The sequence below is a fragment of the Helicoverpa armigera genome, chromosome 2 (genome assembly GCF_030705265.1).
Source record: "Helicoverpa armigera isolate CAAS_96S chromosome 2, ASM3070526v1, whole genome shotgun sequence".
In the NCBI taxonomy this organism is placed as follows: domain Eukaryota; kingdom Metazoa; phylum Arthropoda; class Insecta; order Lepidoptera; family Noctuidae; genus Helicoverpa; species Helicoverpa armigera.
Window position 1 is genome coordinate 3,102,379 of NC_087121.1, and position 18,827 is coordinate 3,121,205.

The 18,827-nt window shown below is 35.8% G+C and overlaps 1 protein-coding gene and 1 long non-coding RNA gene across 3 annotated transcripts; one reads left to right on the forward strand and one right to left on the reverse strand.

Moving 5' to 3' along the window:
- Nucleotides 1–18,769, forward strand: LOC110372084 (multiple inositol polyphosphate phosphatase 1). 2 transcript variants are annotated; one of them, XM_064037628.1, is made up of 10 exons: nucleotides 1–193; nucleotides 1,025–1,181; nucleotides 6,453–6,598; nucleotides 6,967–7,143; nucleotides 12,924–13,043; nucleotides 13,227–13,325; nucleotides 13,991–14,119; nucleotides 14,333–14,483; nucleotides 16,733–16,937; nucleotides 17,295–18,769. In XM_064037628.1, the coding sequence occupies exons 2-10, from the start codon at nucleotides 1,025–1,027 to the stop codon at nucleotides 17,545–17,547; spliced, it is 1,437 nt and encodes a 478-aa protein (XP_063893698.1). In that variant the 5' UTR covers nucleotides 1–193; the 3' UTR covers nucleotides 17,548–18,769. The 2 variants fall into 2 exon arrangements, with proteins under 2 accessions (XP_063893698.1, XP_063893694.1); XM_064037624.1 differs by having other exon boundaries at nucleotides 2–193; nucleotides 1,022–1,181.
- On the reverse strand, nucleotides 8,719–11,384 carry LOC126054347 (uncharacterized). Its single transcript, XR_010277088.1, has 2 exons — nucleotides 10,775–11,384; nucleotides 8,719–10,329 (listed from the first exon to the last, which is right to left on the reverse strand). It is a non-coding gene; the product is annotated as an uncharacterized LOC126054347 (long non-coding RNA).
- Nucleotides 18,770–18,827: the final 58 nt, after the last annotated feature.

Consider the following 18,827-nt stretch of genomic DNA (forward strand, 5'->3'; position numbering starts at 1 on the left):
GTTGTAAGCACACGCGTTTACGCGAGGGCCCGTAGTATTGAGGTATTAAGCAATCGAGGCGTTCGGTGCTCGTGCACGCGAATGCCAAGCCCCGTCAGACCAGTCAGTGCCTCATTGCGCCCGCGGGCCGCCGCGTTTCCCGCGTAACCGAACCACAGACAACATAGTGTATCCCGAATATTCCCGCGCAAAGGTAATCACCGTACTACCGTTGGTTTTAATTTATTCCGTGTTGAAATTCTTGTGATGTGTTCAAGTGTGTCACATTAGTGCAGGTTCACGCCCATTGTGTTGCTTTTGTTATTTGTTTGCTTAGTTCAAACTTGTGTCCGTACTTTGTTTTGTACGCAGAGAGTACATAGTGGGTACCCCAAGTAACGTTAAGTATGAGTTAATCCTAATCGTACTTAATGAAGTTAGAGAGACTTGATTGGTCGTAAGCGTAAAGCGGCCGGTGTTTTTCTTTTTTTTTTCTTTTCGTATCAGGAGTAACTATTTAATGGAAACTGAACGGAAATGAAAAGCTATTTTCTTAGTAAATGTAAAAAAATCTTGCCTTTCTATATTTTGTACCATATTTATTCAATATGTTGACAGTTACATAGAGTTGGTTAATAACAAGTTTAGCAAGTTTTATAACTTTTTGTTTATCGAGTCAAGACTTTTTTCTCGAGTATCTACGTTCTTTCCTACATTTTACATACTTACATATAAGTATGAAAATGAGAACAATAAAGTTCTTGATTAACATAAATACCCAGTTATTAAAACATGCATTATAAATATGAATAATGTATTACATTATAAACATATAAAACATAATTTACTACACGTGTACTTAAGTAATGCAATTAAGTAACTTTTTGAAGTTGAAAATTAAAAAAAAAGTTTAACACGCTGCTATTTTTTTCTTAAATAAAACATCGACAAAATACATAGGTGCACATTTCAAAAATCTGCTCAAAAATTAATATTCTTCAAACCTATTACAAAAGTTTTCCCATTATTTCCACTTTTCTAGAAGATGATTTGGCTGTTCCTTCTCTTCGCGCTGGCCGTGGCCACAGGTCAGGAAACCTGTCTCTCCGTGGAAGACGATCCCTACCTGCTTTTTGGCACGAAGACGGCTTACATATTTGCCAACTTGGGCGTCCCTTCGACGAGAGCTCATGATGTGCCTGGTAAGTTGGTAAAACATATGTATTTTTTTTAAATCTCTTATCTGTGTGAAAGGAGGTCTTTACCCAGCAGTGAGACGACAAAAGGGCTGCTGATGATGTAAAACACAGGTACTCAGCTGCATTCGATTAGCCTTGAAGCCGACCCTAACATAGTTGGGAAAAAGGCTAGGCAGATGATGAATGAAAGTAAGTAACTCTGTCTGTCTCTGATCTGTGAACTTTTCTAGCCAGTCTGAGGTTTGAGGTTTAATTGCTCCTAAAATCCCATCATAGGAACAAAAAATGCTTACCCCAATTAGAAGCCAGTCTTTAAAAAGTCTGTAAAGTGTTGCTTTCCCTACTATACAAACATTTAACGATAAAATATCTTCATTATTAACTGTCAATAACCTAAAGACTAATGTTTTCAGACTTTCAAGAGAAAGCTAGCATTTAAAGCCTAACTGTGTTGTAGCATTAGTGAAACACAATAGCTTAACAGCCTTACTTATAAACGTGAATTAAATATAAGTAATACTTAAGGGCTGTTTAAGAAAATTCTTACTTATAAACGTAGCTTAATCATGTCTTAACTAACATTTAATCACTACTTAAGACTTTAAGTAGTGATTAGTTAAAATGTTGCTTAGAAGGTGATTAGAGATTTTATAAGTAAGGAGGTAAGATTATAGATAACCAGTTTTACCTACATATATTTTTGGATTAATTTTGTTGAAGATTTCATTTAAAACGAAGATAGCATACAAAGATATAACTACTATCCAGTAGTCAAGACTTCAATTCAAAGGTGAAATTATTCAATCAAAAAAATCATATTATGAACAAGACAAAACAATATTATGAAGTAGGTAGGTAAAATAAATCCACATTGCTATGCTGATCTTATCGCCAAGTTAAGGTCATGAAACATCTTCCATAATCGTGTATGGCTTATTAATATAATGGGTAACTAGCAAACACCATACCACAGTATTAAGTAAACTTTAAAGCGTATCTACGTGAATAATGACCATTCTTCCATTAACTTCATACAGCGTGCATTAATCAAACGATTAAAATCTACATAAATGATAAATAGTCGACAATATATCTAATAATATTCATCATAAAATATGGAAATGTAGATACTTTTCAACGTGTGCACAGATTTTAATTTTTACATTCATACAATGTATGTTATTTGCTTCATAGAAAAATATGCGCATTGGCATAATGTATTGTGCATCCTGCAGTTCATTTGGTACAATGTTACATCCGAATTCAAAAATAGTAATAGGTTGTTCTATAATGTGTTGATAATACGAAAGGTTCACACGACGTTAGTAGGTAGGCGTAATTCCTAACGGTATCAAAATGAAAACTGCGGCTTGCGGTCAATTTGTAGTTCCTATCTATTTTTTATCAAACCCAGGCCAGCAGGAAACAGATTATTTTTTAAATCCCATGTGTGAAAAATACTACTAATTCCTATTCTTTTAGCCTGTCAATTATTTTTAAATTGAAACCTTATAATAAAAGAACAACGAAATAATTGCTAGTACCTGATTCATATACTGATTAAATAGGTGAAGGATCTGAGACCGAATGCACCAGACCAGAATAAAATTCTCAAATGAAGAATTTAATCTCATCTATCTAACAGAGTACAAAATGTAAAAATAGACGAGTTCATAATTGTTCTTTTAATATCAGACTTTGTACTTAAAAAAGCTAGCTAGGATAACTATGAGGTTAACGTACCTATTAGAAGATAGGTTAGGCATAAGAAGTGATAGGGCGCAATTAATTGATAGGGAAATATTAACCTAAGAACTACACAGAGCAAAGTATTTGTAAAACTTTTAAAAAGAGCCTAAAATTGCTTGCTCCAAAAAATAAAGAGGACACCCAACGCAAAGTTACTATCACACTCAAAAACTATGAGGATTACGCCTTTGGATCACTAGCTGTTTAGAGTTTTGTACCTTACCCTCCTAATGACTAGCAAATACTTTCAACTCCCACGATTACTTGATAATTCTCACTCAATAGCTCATCATACTCATCATCTTTGTCGGCATCATTGTTTCCAGCCCTAAGCCTCACGACTGCTGTGTGACTAGACTTGTTTAACAAAAGCGTGTTACGTATATCGATGGTCTTACATGACATCGTGTACCTAATGGACAATTATTTACTTTATCTAAGATCTAGTCTGTGTTAGACTCAGTTTGTTGAAGGATTTAGTTTAGATTCTTTAGATTTGTAGGACTATGAATAATTTCCATCATTGCCCTGCCCTTAACCCAATTTGTTCTTAAATAAACTATCTGCAAGATCTTCGTTATGTCTGCGATTTTTATATGATCAAATGACATCGGTTCATTTTCATTAGGATTTTCGCGTCCACGTCGTCCCTATGGGTCCGGAAATTTTGAACATCGCTTTCACAATACATAGTCCCAAACCAGTTATGCTAATGAGCAATTTTCTATTTAATATTTTTTCTCGCACAAACCATATGCGCAGTTAGTGCATTCACCCCCGTAACACAATATGTGATTTGTTCTCATAGCAGCGTGCATTGTATAACACTTCATACAAAAACAGAGTGCGATAACCTTACATAAAGTGCCTATAGCAGATATCATCACGGATTTGTAACATTGCGATTAAAATGCGAAAATCATTGCCAAATTGCTACTACTAATTGCAAAAAGTTTGCAGCTCCTGTTCGGTTAGCTTACTGTATTTGAAATCTTCGCCTAGTAAGGCTCACTATCATTACCTATTGGTATACCAATACCTTAAAGTACTAAGATATGATACTTCTGGCATAGGTTATCCGGGCTACATTCTATAGCACAGGCCTTGAATTTAGGTTAGCTTAACATTGTTGGTTTACCTGCATGGTCATTAAGAATTCGAATCGACACGTGACGGCAAAAATGACATTGGACTCTATAATTTTCATCGCCAGATAACCAATGCATAGCATTATCACTTCATTTCATTACCATCACTTTCATGCCAGAAAATTTAGTTCCCCAACTGCATTATCTCTAGTTCCGATCTCTTTAATCTTGCATCCATGTTTATTGATACATTATCCTATGTATTGTCTATCTATAACATCATGTCCTATTTTAATTTTAATTTGTAATATTTGGATGCGGTCCAACTACGTCACAGTACCTTCGCTACTGTGGAGGAACGATGGGCCTTTGAAAGTTAATACTGCGTGGACCGTTTACCTAGAACGTTTATGTGGTATGATGTAACTGGTTCAGCTTTATTATCGGATTTGTAGCGTCATGTCAACAATTATCGGGCTGGATATCCGTTGGCAAATACAGTAATTTTGTCAGTTGTACGGATGTACTGATTAACTATTTTCAAAAATTACCACTGCCTTAATCAGGAAGGAATAAAAATTGAGCCATGAGGCCTTAACATTGCTGTTGTTGGTTGTCATGAGCTCTGTTCGAATATACTGCTCAAAACTGTTTCATGGAATCAAAATACAGATTATGAATATCGGAAACAAACCACTTTTGGTGTCTCTTCATTTCAATAACTGTAAAGGCCATCACCTCAGAGAAGGATCAAAGAAAGATCCGAGAAGTGTAACAGAGTGTTAAATAAAATAACTTCAGAAAAGTTATCATGAAACGTTTATATAAAGCTATTGAGAGCTAGCAAGCTGGAACAAGGCTGCATCTAAGTTTCCCCGACACCCGATGCTCAGTGGGATCTCAAAGGGGTGTAGGTGTGTTACATGACACAGTTTTCTAGGCTATTGTTAGATATAGGGATCTAGATGAAGGGTGCTATTGTAGGATGAAAGTAGGTAAACGTGTGACTGGAATCTTAAGCTTGGATGTGAGATTTCAAACTAGGTATTTAAAGATTCCTAACATTTAGAATTTAGAATGTAGAGAGAGAGAGCTAAAGGAACGCCGCCGTGGAAGTTGGTGTGCTAAAGTCAATCAGATAAATAGTTCGAAAGCCATTCATTTCCATAAAGCATGTCTCCAAGTGCAATTTTTCGCCACCAATTTGACCTATATAACTTAATTTGACCTGCTAACGAATGCCTTTAATCTTAATGAAGTGGGACAATAGCATAGTGGCAAATGTCGATATTTAAGGCGGGCACGCTCAACTGACAAATGACCACTAATATGCCTCGTAAATATGATTGATCGAAGCGTATTTATGAATGAAGGCGACCTGCCATTTGAGTCATGATTATTGTGAGTTATTGGCACTTTTAATTGGTCAGTAGCTACAGCAAATTACATCAAAATGCAAAAAAACTAAAAACTACTTTGATCGGTGAGAGATTACCCAGTTACTTTGAATTAGGTATGGTCGATGGGATGACATACCTATTGAGATGATTTTTCTTAAAAATTCACGAATGTGAAAAGATGTAGAGGCAATGGTAGATCGAGTAAAAGATGGTTTGATTACCAGAAAAGGGACCAGAAGAAGAATACATTTGTTACACAAATGGTCAGGCAATCTTGGGTCATATCTCTGACCTCATGATTCATTGATTGACATTATTTGAAGACCCTTATCGCGAACTGCATCGTAGGCCGGTCTCGCTCCTTGCACCTCGTTGCTTAATCAGAGCAATTACTACAGGCCATCGGGTCAAGACCTGAACAATCTAGACTCGGATGAAAAGTACTATCTACACTCCAGAAAATTAAACATACCTATAGGTACGTAGGCCGAGAAAGGTTAACAATATTTGTTTTGTCCAGTCCAGAATTTGCAAAATATAAAAAATCCTTTACGTGCAAAATCAGTTTATAGAACATCTATGTATAATTGTTTGAAAGGGCTGCCTACTATTATACATCCTATTGTCTGCTGTCACGAAAGACCTATAATGCACGTGTGAATAACAGCAACTGAAAAACTAAAGATATCAACATTTTTCAATACCACAACAAACATAATGACAAGCAATATAAATAATACACGATGTATGGGAATCTTACCTAATCTATTTTTAATATTGCGCCTGGGCACACCACGGCCCGTTACCGTTTTGTTCCGGGAACCTCGTACGGCAGGGAAGATGCAACTGCACCTTGATTTAGTTTTATGGATGCAATGTTGGTACACAGTACCGGACGTATTGATGTAAAGACGTGTGTAAAAATAGACACCCATTTGTACACATATCATGGACAAACAGACAGAGTTCCTTTCCCATTTCCCTTCAATTAGGTAGCATTTATATTATCAGGATCAAAAATTATTTTTTTTTGTCAGGTTGTCAGCCCATAGCCTTCTGGCTGTTAAGCCGACATGGCTCTAACAATCCTGAAGCCAATGACATTGTGGAACTGCAGAAACTTGGAGACTTCAGAAACAACATCGTTACCAACTACAAGAATGGCAACTTTAGGAATACCAATGTAAGTAAATTAATGAATATATAAGTGGGTTGATCATCTTGAGACCCAAATAATTTATGAGTTTCAATGATTCATCGTTTACAGAAAAAACTTATTTTCAAGAATTTTTACATTTTATCCCGAAAGTAAAGCAATTTGCTTGACCCTCTAACAAGCAATTAGAAAGCTTTCTTCGGTCTCGAAGCCAAAGGGAAAAAGCGTAGATGATGATGGAACAAGCAATTAGGTAGCCCGAGGCCAGACGCTAACGATATTCCTAATTCACCAGCAGATTGCAGAAGTCTTGATATTTGATTCGAAACTTATAATTTTGAGACCATTTCACGTCTCAATAGCATCCTTTAAAATTCCTTATTTTTCATTCCCAGCAACGCATCTGCACATCAGACCTGAATCTTCTAGAACAATGGCAATGGAACCCACGGCTCAACGTAACGTTTGCTGGAGACCTGACCGCCGACGGGTACATGACTACCCAGCAGCTGGCTCAGGCTTGGAGGCAGAGGTTCCCTGGACTCCTCACTTCCAGTCGCCATCATTATTTGGTAAGTTGCAGTTAAAGGGGAGAATCGTGAATATGTCGACACGACCTGTGGAATTAAAAATATTGAACCAGTAGGTAAGATACCAATTTAATTTCATGTCAAAGTCGGTCCAAAAATTTGGTCTCATGTAGAAGAGCCAGCAAGAAACTTTATGGACACATAATATGTGTCTAAGAAGCTCCATTCATAAAAAAATTGGAAAGCCTACTTTTTCTGATGCTGATAAATATTAAACCGGTTATACAGGAAGTCATGCTCGAGCGATTTACTTGTGTTGAATAGCTATAAACCCATTTTCTACAACAAAGAGGTCTCCTTTTAGTAACTTCTCGAAAAGCCTAATTTTGATTCAAGAGTACATAATGTAACGAATTCAGAAATTATTACGTGCCCCGCCTGCCCGCATTGCCGCTATGGGTCATAAACAAACTTGGGTTTCAAAAATAAAAATAAAATCAAAGTCGTATTTTGTTTGGTTCGAATCAGCATTTATTTTGAGAAACATAAAATAATTATAATAAAAATATTCTCAGAGATCAAAGCTTTGATTTTAATTAGTTTTTCAATATTTTAATTTATAACTGTCCACAGAAAAGACTTCACAATCAACAGAAAAGACAAAAGTTGTAATTTGTCTAAATAATTCTAAACTAAATAAAAGAGTTTTATTAAAATTACAACAATCTGGCTGTATTAATCATCTTCACATAAAAAATGTCATAAAATAAACAATCCTCTCGTTTTGAAAAAATAATGAATTTATGTCCACAGAAGGGATTTATTTTCGGTTGACTTAAATCAAACATAATGTCAACCAAACTGAACGTAAAATAATATAGAAATAAACATAATGAGACATATCATATTGTTTTATTCGTCATCGCCACTATCAGTGTAGGGATCGACAAAAGGTTTTTGAGACTGCTTAGGTCGTACAATGAAGTCGCCTTCGCTGCTGCTGTCTGTGGGCAATGGATGACGATAGCGAGGTGTAAAAATAACATCAGAGTCATCAGAGTCTGAAAGGAACTTGGATCTCTCATCCTGCAGAGGTAAAGACACGTCTGAATCATCAGAGTCTGGCAGGAAACCAAATCTTTTACAGGGACGTGATGGGACATTATGAGAAGTACCTCCATCAGGTGTAATCTGATCTGACCTATAAGTTATTGTAGAAGCATTAGCCGTGTCTTCACTTCTCGGAGAAACGTTCCTTGCGTCAGCCATACTCAAGGGACTATGCGTTTGTGTATTATTGGACGGAACCTTTATCTGGCCAATTTCAAAATGCGGGCAAACAGCATTAGATGCACAAGACAGACAACTAAGCCTTCGGGCATGTAAAATATTTGGATCATTTTGATTCCAAGAAAGTTGATGTATCTTAAATGTCCCTTTATAAGCTTTCATCGCATTTTTATCTACTATTTCTTGAATGTCTTCAATATTTGGATCCCCAATTCCGTAGATCTCAATTCCTTTACAGTTCTCTTTTAGACATAACATAAGTGAGTCATAGTCAGACACATCTTTGCCCATCGCAACCGAACTGTCGCACAGCCTTTTTATGCAGCCACCTACTCCGTCTGGAGCACCTTTGCCATGCCCCTTTTCGCTATAGTGCCAAACAATATCGGTCACGTCATTTAATTCTCGACTAATGAATTTAACAATTAAAAGAAACATAGTTTTGTTTCGGTATTGGGTCGTTGGGCCGTCACTCAAAATATGTAGTTCTGTTAAATTTGGACTGAGTTCTTTAATTCGCTGTAGAATTGGTTTAAGGTGGGCACAGATCATAACAGGATCATGGCGTAAATTTTTTGAAATAGAACACATGGATGTAGTTTGGAAACCATTATTCGGAAATTCTGCCGCGCTATAATAAACGCAAGTATGAAGAGACAATTGAGGCTTCGAGCCACCAAAATGAGCCGACTGAACCTCAGCACTATACTTACAATTATAGTTTTCGGAAAAGTCTACATGCAACAAGCCTTTGGTAGACGTTAATTGTTGTTTAAATGTTTGTATTGATCTCATTTGATGAATCATATTAGCTACATGTTGCATGAATACTGGTAAATTTAAATGTAATAACTTCACTAGCGCACCTATCGTAGTTTTAACAGTTTCTTTAACACATTTCTTGCACTTTTCTGTACACCTTTGATAACTACATCCACGTCTTTTGTAACCCATCTATCATAAGTTATATAATCGTTTTCGGCAAAGTTATTAAAATCAATTTTCTTATAAAGACAGCTCTGACACTCTCTCTAAACATTTAGGAGTCAGTGTATTATTACAACACAATGCCTTAGCGGCATCGGATGCAGATCCGTAAGAAACAACTTTCGATTTTTGAAGTGATCGAATTATGTGATCATTATTTTCGTGTAACGTACAGAGACACGTGTTTCTTGAAGCTGCTTTTGGAAACAGAACCCAAAAAGGTCTATATCTCCTAAAAGTCTGATATGAAATATTAAATCCTGTTTTGAGTTTAAATATTATGTGTAAGTTTAAAAGTGTGTCATTTAGTAAACGAATTTGCCTTTTGCTTTTTTTCCTAGTTATTGTTTCATTTTTACCTGCAGTTAATCTACTATATTCGTCATTTATTAAAAAATCATGCACAGCTTTTCTTATATCCGTTTTCAAGACTTTATTTCTAGAACTCGACTTCGATGCTTTCTGTTTTCTTTCTTCTAGTCTTCGTATTCTCATTCTATACTTTTTAATTACCTTCCCCATCTGAAACACCTTTTTCTTTAAAGCCTCATTTTCAGCTTTTCTTGCTCTTTTATTTCGGGCAGCTACTGCACGTCCAGATTCAACTCGCGAGTGAGGAAGACGGACTTGCCGGTGGAGTATTTTCTTGTATAAGTGATTCAGTAGCTTTTCGCATCTTTAATAATTGTCGCCGTTTCTTCGATTTTTCGCGCCACATTTTTCTTATTTGCCGCTGTTGCCTCGGTGTAAACTGATCAATTGTTTTAATATCTCCTCTATCCTTTTTCTTATGGTATCTTTCTCTATCTTGTTTGCGTATCTCTTCAACAGCAGCTTCAGTTAACTTAGCCCGAGCTCGACGCATACTTAATTTTTTTTGTTCACGCCGTCTCATCTTTTTTTCTTCATCAGTAAGATTCTTTAGTGTATTTTTCTAGGCATTTTAATTTACTGAAACAATGACAATGAACCATGTACCCACACCAAGCCAAGCATTAAAAAAGACATAACACGTAAATGCAACACAATATTGGTAAAAAAGTCCCATAATAAACATGACAATAAATATATTATACATGGCATAATATCCTATGCAAAGTAACAAAAACAAATGCTCTAGCTGTTCAACACATAATTTGTTTGCAAAAGCAAGTTTTAGTCTTAATAGATGTCACTTCTGTGGACACAGTCTTTTCCGTGTCAATGTCCACAGAAAAGTCTACGTCCACAGAAGTGACTGTCTACGGAAAAGTTTGTCCACGGATGAGAAAATCAATCAAATCAAGCGTAAAACACGTCAAAATTTTAGGTTAGAATTTAAAAGCAATGCTTGTAAAATGGCGTCCCATAACAATTGATGTTAATAGATTTCCATAATATTTGATAAAACACTTACCGTGGTATCGAAGTCACAGAAAAGTCGCAATGATCTTTTATATTATACTGAAATAATCTTTGATTTAAGCAATTTTTGTTTTTTAATTGACGGAGCGCATGCAGACCGAAACCAAGGTATCTTAAACTGACAGCGATTGAAATGTTACCAGTTCAAATAAACAATTTAGGCTGCGTTCCAAATATTGAGAATTCAAACATTGTATATATTATGACCACGGAAAGAGTCGCGGACCTAATAACAAATTGTTCATGTATCATAATTTGAAGAAATTTTATTTAAATATTGTATAACAGTGGAAAAATGGATTTTGATTATATTAATAACGGTTAAAAGAGGTGATGTATTAGTATTTGTAAATTATTACATTTTAATTTTGATCATGAAGTTTGAAACCGCGTTTGGAAACGGTCCACGGAGGGGTACAAAAAGGATGTTTATATTTTAATATTTTTAAAACTAATAATTAAAATGTAAAAATTACCTGGTAAATTAATGGTGTACACTCATATTAAATAACTGTAAGTATAAATATGGTTGATTTACATTGTTTTAGTTAAGTTTGAGTCAACGCACACATAATTTTAATGTTCTGTTTATGACCCCTATGTATTTTGAAGGCACAATGCTTTACGTTCTTACCAACAGACACCTACCTACCTATCTAAACCTCCATTCATAAATATCCAAAAGATAACGCTATTGTGTACGTGATCGGTGTCTCAATGCTCATCAAACCTACGGGTGTTGATTGCGACAGCTGGCTCATTCCACCTACTTGTAGGTACAGTAAGACAATGCGGTGCCTTTCGTATCCGGATGGAAGAAAACTAATTGATACCTTCGCTCTATTACGTAAATGGTACGAGTACTATAATAGATAGATTAAGGACTATCTACTTCGGAGCTAACGTACGTAACGTCAGTAGATATATTTTCCTGAATTCTAAACGTCATCATGCAGATTTAACTTAACTTAGCCCTACTTTGAAACTGTTGTTAAATAAAACATAAATTTTGAGGAAATTGAAAGGGACATGCGGGCTAATAAGGTACCTAATCCACGTCCCACTTAAATTGTGTACCCATTCAAGCTTCTAATTAATACAAAACAAGAAGTTATTTTCGTAAATATTGTGACTTTTGGGAGCAAAACACCAAGTTTTAGTTATGTTAGTGCAGTCATGAAAATATTACTTAGGTATACCTTTGTACTTATACACGTTTTGAGTACATAAAAATAAAATAAATACATTATCATCCTAGGCATAATTCCTATGCATTTGTCCTAGATGTCGACCGTCCTCGCTGCATAAGCCATTATTTTCAAGGAGGTACATAACATTTTCAGTGACATTACGTATTCTGCAGTGAGTCACGCTCCGATGGTGCATTCTGACGTCACACACAACACTCATTCATATTATATACGAACCTCTAGGTACTTACAAGAGTTATACTGAGAACTAGAGTAACAATTAATAATAAAAAAAACATAATTTTCTTCGACGTTGAAGAAGGAGGTTATAATGAAAATTTTACGAAAGAACACCTGTGTCTGAAGTGGCATGTAATAGGTTAAGGTTGTCGTAACCCAGCAGTTCTAATGACTATTCCTAGGAAAAAACCTGGATTAATAAAAAAGCGGCCTGCATGAAAAATCTTAATTAAAGTAAGTGCTGGAAACGGCTGAAACAAATGAACAATCACAATTGGGTTACCTACTCTGTAGATATTAGAATAGCGACTGACTCCTAGTCTTATTTACTTTTTAGAGATGCTTTTCTATGAAAGACTTGCTTTTCTAGCTAAGAGGTTCCCCAAACTGCGATTGTTAAACTTGTGTCTGCCTTTTCAGTTCGTTTGTTGCGATTTTTCAAGCAGACGAGTTCGAGTAAAAATGTCATCTAGGTATACCGACTTCATCATCATCATCATCAGCCTATCGCAGTCCACTGCTGGACATAGGCCTCTCCAAGTGCACGCCACTGAGATCGATTTTCGGCTTCTCGCATCCAGCTCCTGCCAGCCGTCTTCATAGCAATCTGTAAAATCTACCTAATGCATTAAATCTTCATTATTCTTGCAATAAAATGAGTAGGTAATGGTATCATAAATAATAAGGATTTGTTTGTGTGTTTCATCACAGTTCAAGTACGTAAATGACCAGCTATCGAGCAACACTTTCAAGGCCTTCACTGAGGGATTGTTCGGAGACCAGGCAGAGAGCTTCGATATACCTAAGGAGAATGATGAAAAAATTGTTCGGGTAAGCACCTTTCTGATCTACAACCTATTCGTCCCCTACGTTAACTGAAGTCTGAAGTAAACAGTCTATTTTGTTCTTAACCAGATCTTGCAACTATCCAGATTATGAATACCTAGGTACCTGATAATAACCTGAGGGAAATCATTTTGCTGAATAAAGGCCAATAATAAAACTTTTTTTCAGCCTTTCAAATTCTGTCCAGCATGGACGAAAGACGTTGGGGACAACAACGATACATTGTCACAACTGCACATCTTCGAGTCCAAGAGAGAATATCAAGAGGTGAGCATAAATTAATTATTAATTTCGAGTATACCTACGAGATAAAGATTTTACTTAATTAAAAATCACTTAGGTGCCTGACGATACGATATTCGATTTTTCCATAATGATGCCCTTTGCCCAAAATAGAGGGGCCTACTTACAATTTGCTAATTATAAAGACCTTAGTAGGTACAGTAGTTACAAATTGATCTAATGAGAACAGATTTAACATCATCATAATGATCTTGTTCGTTGTTTTAATTACGAAGGTAGATAAGTAGGTAGATTAGATTTCGCGGAAGTTTTGGATTTTTTGTTAATAATTAGCTGACTAAGAATGAACAACCGATAAGTTTTTGCTCTAATAGTTACTTGGGTACCCATTCCAAAGTTCGTATTATACCTACGTTTCTTTCCTTTAAGAAATAATGTCGTCAGTTCTTTAGAAATGGAGCACTCAGATTAACCCTACACTTATAAGAAATGAAATTTTTAAGAATATTTTTTGAATTACAACGGATCTGGCGGAAAAGACCTGGGTTGTGCCAATTTAATACATAGATCTTCAGATATGGATAGGATCCTCCATAGATAGAAAAATAGAGGCTTAGGAGTAGAGCTTCTACCCCAGGACGAAAAAAATAAGATTTTTAGAACCAAACAATACTTATTTCCTTGAACAGATGATCAGCAACATCTCCTTAAGGCTGGGCTTCAACTACGACATTCAGAAGGAGACGATCCTGCGCATGTACCAGCTGTGTCGCTACAACAAGGCCTGGGACGTCGTCAAGATATCGCCCTGGTGTGCTGTAAGTACCTGGTAATCCTATATAGATTTGCCGAAAACCTCTGTCTTGGTCTATGATAAAAATTGACCAAAAAAACTTCTTCTAAGGCCGATCGCAACGGTATGTGGCCAACGCATTTTATGGGTGACTAGATACCGCCAGCAGTGTCATCCGCCTCCCGAGTAGGTTGATGTGCTGGTGTCTGTACTATAAAATAAAATGTCCTAATTCCAGGCCTTCACCCGCGAGGATCTAAAGCGCCTGGAGTACGCGGAAGACCTAGAGACATACTACAAGTATGGCTACGGATCAGCCCTCAACAAGGACGTCGGCTGCACACACGTTAAAGATATGATGAACTTCTTCGAAAACTATGTTGGGAAAGGTATGTTCAATAGCACATAATATCATACCCGATACAAGTTTTTCGCTGAGAATTAATAACTGGCCAATAGTTTTGTTTTCATTGTTTAGGGATTCTCGTTAAATAAGTCTTTCTTTAGTCTCAACATTTGACTCCTCACGGAATTGATAGCAAATGTTCGTACATTTTACTCTAGTGAATAGGGTATTACATGCATTTTTGAAATATATCTTAAATAAATTCTTTAGTCTTAATATATCTATAAAAAATTAAAAATATTTTTTTTTTTCTCACGTTATGTACGAATATAAATTAATTGTTTTATCATAATTTCAAATTTCGCGCGTATTTCGCGAAAACGCGGCACACAACGGACGCCATGATTGTTTTTTGGTCATGACGTCATTACGTTAGTAAACAAACTACAGCTGTCAGTAATACATATTTTGATATGTATTGAAAATTTTAATAATGAGTAATTATGCTCCGTATCGTTGGTGTGTTGTTTCTGAATGTGAGAACACTAGTGTAAAAACACCAGACAAATTATGGATTCAAGTACCAGTGGATATAAATATGAGAAACACTTGGTTAAAAGTTGTTTACTACCGTAATGACGTCATTAGCATGGCGGCGACATTTCGTAGTGTTCAAAGACAGATAAAAAAACCTAAAAACTTTAAACTGCAATAAAAAATTTATTTATGTACCTTACGAAGTGAAACTAACATTTCCCGATTGCTTTTCCTCTAAACAATCATTGTAATACACTTTTAATTTTTTTCTCATCTAGACTAAAATACCCTATTATAGTTGCCAACTTCGGAGCGCAGAGATATTTGAAGAAATCTTAACTTGATGTGATGGCACGTCCTACCAATGGTATAATTTTGCAACATTGATGACCTAACTGTAGAAACCTTCTAGTGAGTAATTGCGGTTTAGATCGTTATTTTTTAAAATTATAACTAAGGATAGGTACTATAATGAGTAACGCTGGTTACTTCATAGCCCTATTTACCTATTACTATGTTGACTCATTAATGAAAATATTAATTGTTTGTTTTCCTTTAGAAGGTCAAGTTTATTAACATTACGTGGCTAAACCTTAATAACATACTGTATTCTAATTACGGATATGACCACAGAGCACTTTGTTTACATAAGGGCACTAATTATAATGTGGGTCTTTATAATTTTCGCTCAAGGTTCAATTGTTTCTACTATTTCTAGATCCTTGATTTGGATCTTGATTCTTGATCAAATGACTCCCTCCCACTGTGGGTTAGCAGAACTATGTCTGTACCAAATTTCACACAAATCGGTTCAGTAGTTTAGGCGTGAAGAAAAGACAGACAGACAGACAGACAGAGTTACTTTCACATTTATAATATTAGTTAGGATGGCCGCAGCAACTCGTTCGAACAATCCTGCATGCCTTTACATTTTGACTACGAAAGAAATAGGATAGGACGATTTGACACTATATGCTCTAGGTTTAATTAAGTTCTTTTCAAGTTTTTCGGGAAATTGCACGAGTGAATGCGTCAAAAAGCGATTTTAGGCATCAATCAGAGAAGTTGCGGGAAATGTATGGGCTACGTTATGTACCTACTTATTCTAGTTACCTACTCGATTTATTGCGAGCCGCCATAAAGTTTGGCAAGAACTTTGAATACAGTAGAACTTGCAGATATATTCTGAGCGCAGGCATAGTGATTCATTCGGTTTATAACATTTTTCTTACAATAATATTGAAAAATCAGTGAGTCAGGCTGTTATTGAAATATTGCACTGGGCATTTGATATGCTTACATTTAATAAATACGTGGTGTTAGGTGGCAAAACATAAACAACGTTTCATATGCCTACCTACTGTTATTGGCTTCCTCTAGAAGGCCCGATGAAATGGAAATAGTTTAAATCTTAGGTACCCAAAATTCTTATAGCGAATCTTTGGTCGACGACTATCAGACCCTGGATAACCCTTTACACACTTTGGCAGTCTTTAATGGTAGTCTGACAACCAGTCTTACCAAGTAGGATATCGGGTTGCCTATGTAGCTGATGGGTTGAGGAGGTCAGATAGGCGATCGCTCCATTTAAAAACTGGCACTCAGGTGCATCTGGTTAGACTGGAAGCCGACCCCAACATTTAAGAAAACGCTGGGCAGATGATGATATTACGAATAGTCGAATTTGACAGACATCTGCTGTTTTTGAACATGCAAGATTGAAAATTTTCTATATCTATTTCTATAACTTTCCAGACGAAATTCCCCAACAGCAGCCCCGTGCCATGATCCAGTTCACTGAAGCAGCCATGCTGCTCATGACCCTCACGGCCATGGGAGCTCACCAGGATACCGCCCCCCTCACTGGAGATAACTACCACTCGGCTAATGTGCAGTCTAGGAAGTGGACTGCTTCCAAAATGGCACCTTTTAATGGAAATCTTGCTGCTGTTTTGTATAAGTAAGTTTGGTGTGAAGTAAACTGTTTTCCAATTTCTTTACATCTTGTCTGAGGTCCATCATTCATACTCTTCCTATAAACTCCTTTATGTACATACCCCTATGTGCTCCCTTCTTTACTTTCCCTAGCAGTTCCTCATGTAATCCTTTACGTACTACACCTACCTATGTATTATTTATATAAATTCCCTTATGTACTCTCTTATGCACTACTCCTATCGTATGTACCACCCTTATGTACCTTAATTTTGAATGTGAGTTTTCGACCATATTGAATGGACCCATCACCTTTTTTGAGGACAGGATTTGCACCTGCTCCAATGCCGGTTTAATTTATTAAAAATCTCATTTTTTCCAGGTGCACTCAAAACGGTAATTTCCAAGTAAACGAAGAATACCAAGTTCTGTTCCTAGAGAACGAACATCCCCTATCTCTGCCAGGTTGTAGAGTAGGCCTCTGCGATTGGTCTCTCGTCAAGAACCGCTTCGGAGAACTCGTGAAGAACTGTAATCTGGACTTCTGTAATGCTGCTACTAAGATAAGTAGTGTTAATGTTATTTTATTTACGTTTGTAGCATTTTTTGTTAGGTATGCTGTGATCAGGATATAGGGGACTTTTGTTAACATAGTGCAAAGCCATGAGGACTTAGTAAGCAGGACTGTTGAAGTCAGATTGACTTGTTATTTTAACCCGTAAAATTTGAACAACTTTGCTCCTAAATATAGGCTCAAGTTCGAGACATAAAAGTCAGTGTTCTTAAAACCGCTTCATTATGAATGTTTACTTACCTTCAATTTTCAAAAGAAACAGCTATTTTAAGACAAACGGTGGGTGACGGTGAGCTTGGCCCTACCTACATAAATATGGGTCTTTAACTATGTAGTTAATAAGTCCTGCTTATCATGAATTCATGGTAGAAAAGAATACTTAATTATGACTATGACTTACACGCTAAATAAAAGTCATGATTAATTTGAAGCAAGGCAGAGCAATAGTTTTATGCTACGTGCAGACTAGGCGTTCTTATGGTATGCGTAGTCGGCACAAGTCCTCAAATATTATTTCATTCAATGTGTACGCGTAACTACGCGTCTTGAGACCGCCTAGTCTGAACCCAGCTTTAGAGTATTATTTGCATTGATAACAGATGCATTTACAAGTTAGAAGTTATAGTTGATTAATTAATGCAATAGTTTACAGTTTACACAATGTTTTAAATAGATTTTCACGTTCAGTCATAGTTTAGATATTTTTAATAGTATTTATATGGTTTACCTATAATGAGCATAGAAATAAGAAATAAATGTTGCTGTAATTCGGAGATTCAGAGTTAACTTTTGGTACAAATTCTTACGCATTATTGCACCATAAGTGTACAAAATAATAGTCGCTATTATTCACAAATGTATTTTGCTTTTGGACTAATTAAAAATGTTTAACTACTTTAAAGAAAATAATAATTTTAGTTTTGTAAATAGATTCGTCTTTGTGTTTTCAGAACTAATTGAATACTAAATGTATTTTCTATGATCACTATGATGTCAAAATATGCCTCTTGTGTAGCCCACGCTTAAATAGCTAGCTTCAATCATAATCTTAATATGATTTACCTAAATACCTTGAGTACCTTTTTCTTATAAATTATAACATGTACCTAGACTAGATGATGTACTTATTTTTCTATATACTAAATAGTAACTGTTTTAAGCACAATATTTTTACACAAGTTGTTAATAGAACGCTTAATGTTGATGTTTGATATTATTATTGTTGTTGTAACTCGCACCAAATAGAACTATGTAATAGTTGAAATAAAATGTTTTCAAATCTATTGTTTTTATTTTTTTATGTCTCTTTGCGAATTTATATGGCCTTTTTAAGATAGACTC

Excerpts from the sequence above, each read along its gene's own strand:
- LOC110372084 (XM_064037628.1), top strand. The coding sequence starts at position 1,025 with ATGATTTGGCTGTTCCTTCTCTTCGCGCTGGCCGTGGCCACAGGTCAG. Across the intron at positions 1,182-6,452 it reads GAGAGCTCATGATGTGCCTG|GTTGTCAGCCCATAGCCTTC; the intron begins GTAAGTTGGTAA and ends TTTTTTTGTCAG. Across the intron at positions 14,484-16,732 it reads CGAAAACTATGTTGGGAAAG|ACGAAATTCCCCAACAGCAG; the intron begins GTATGTTCAATA and ends ATAACTTTCCAG.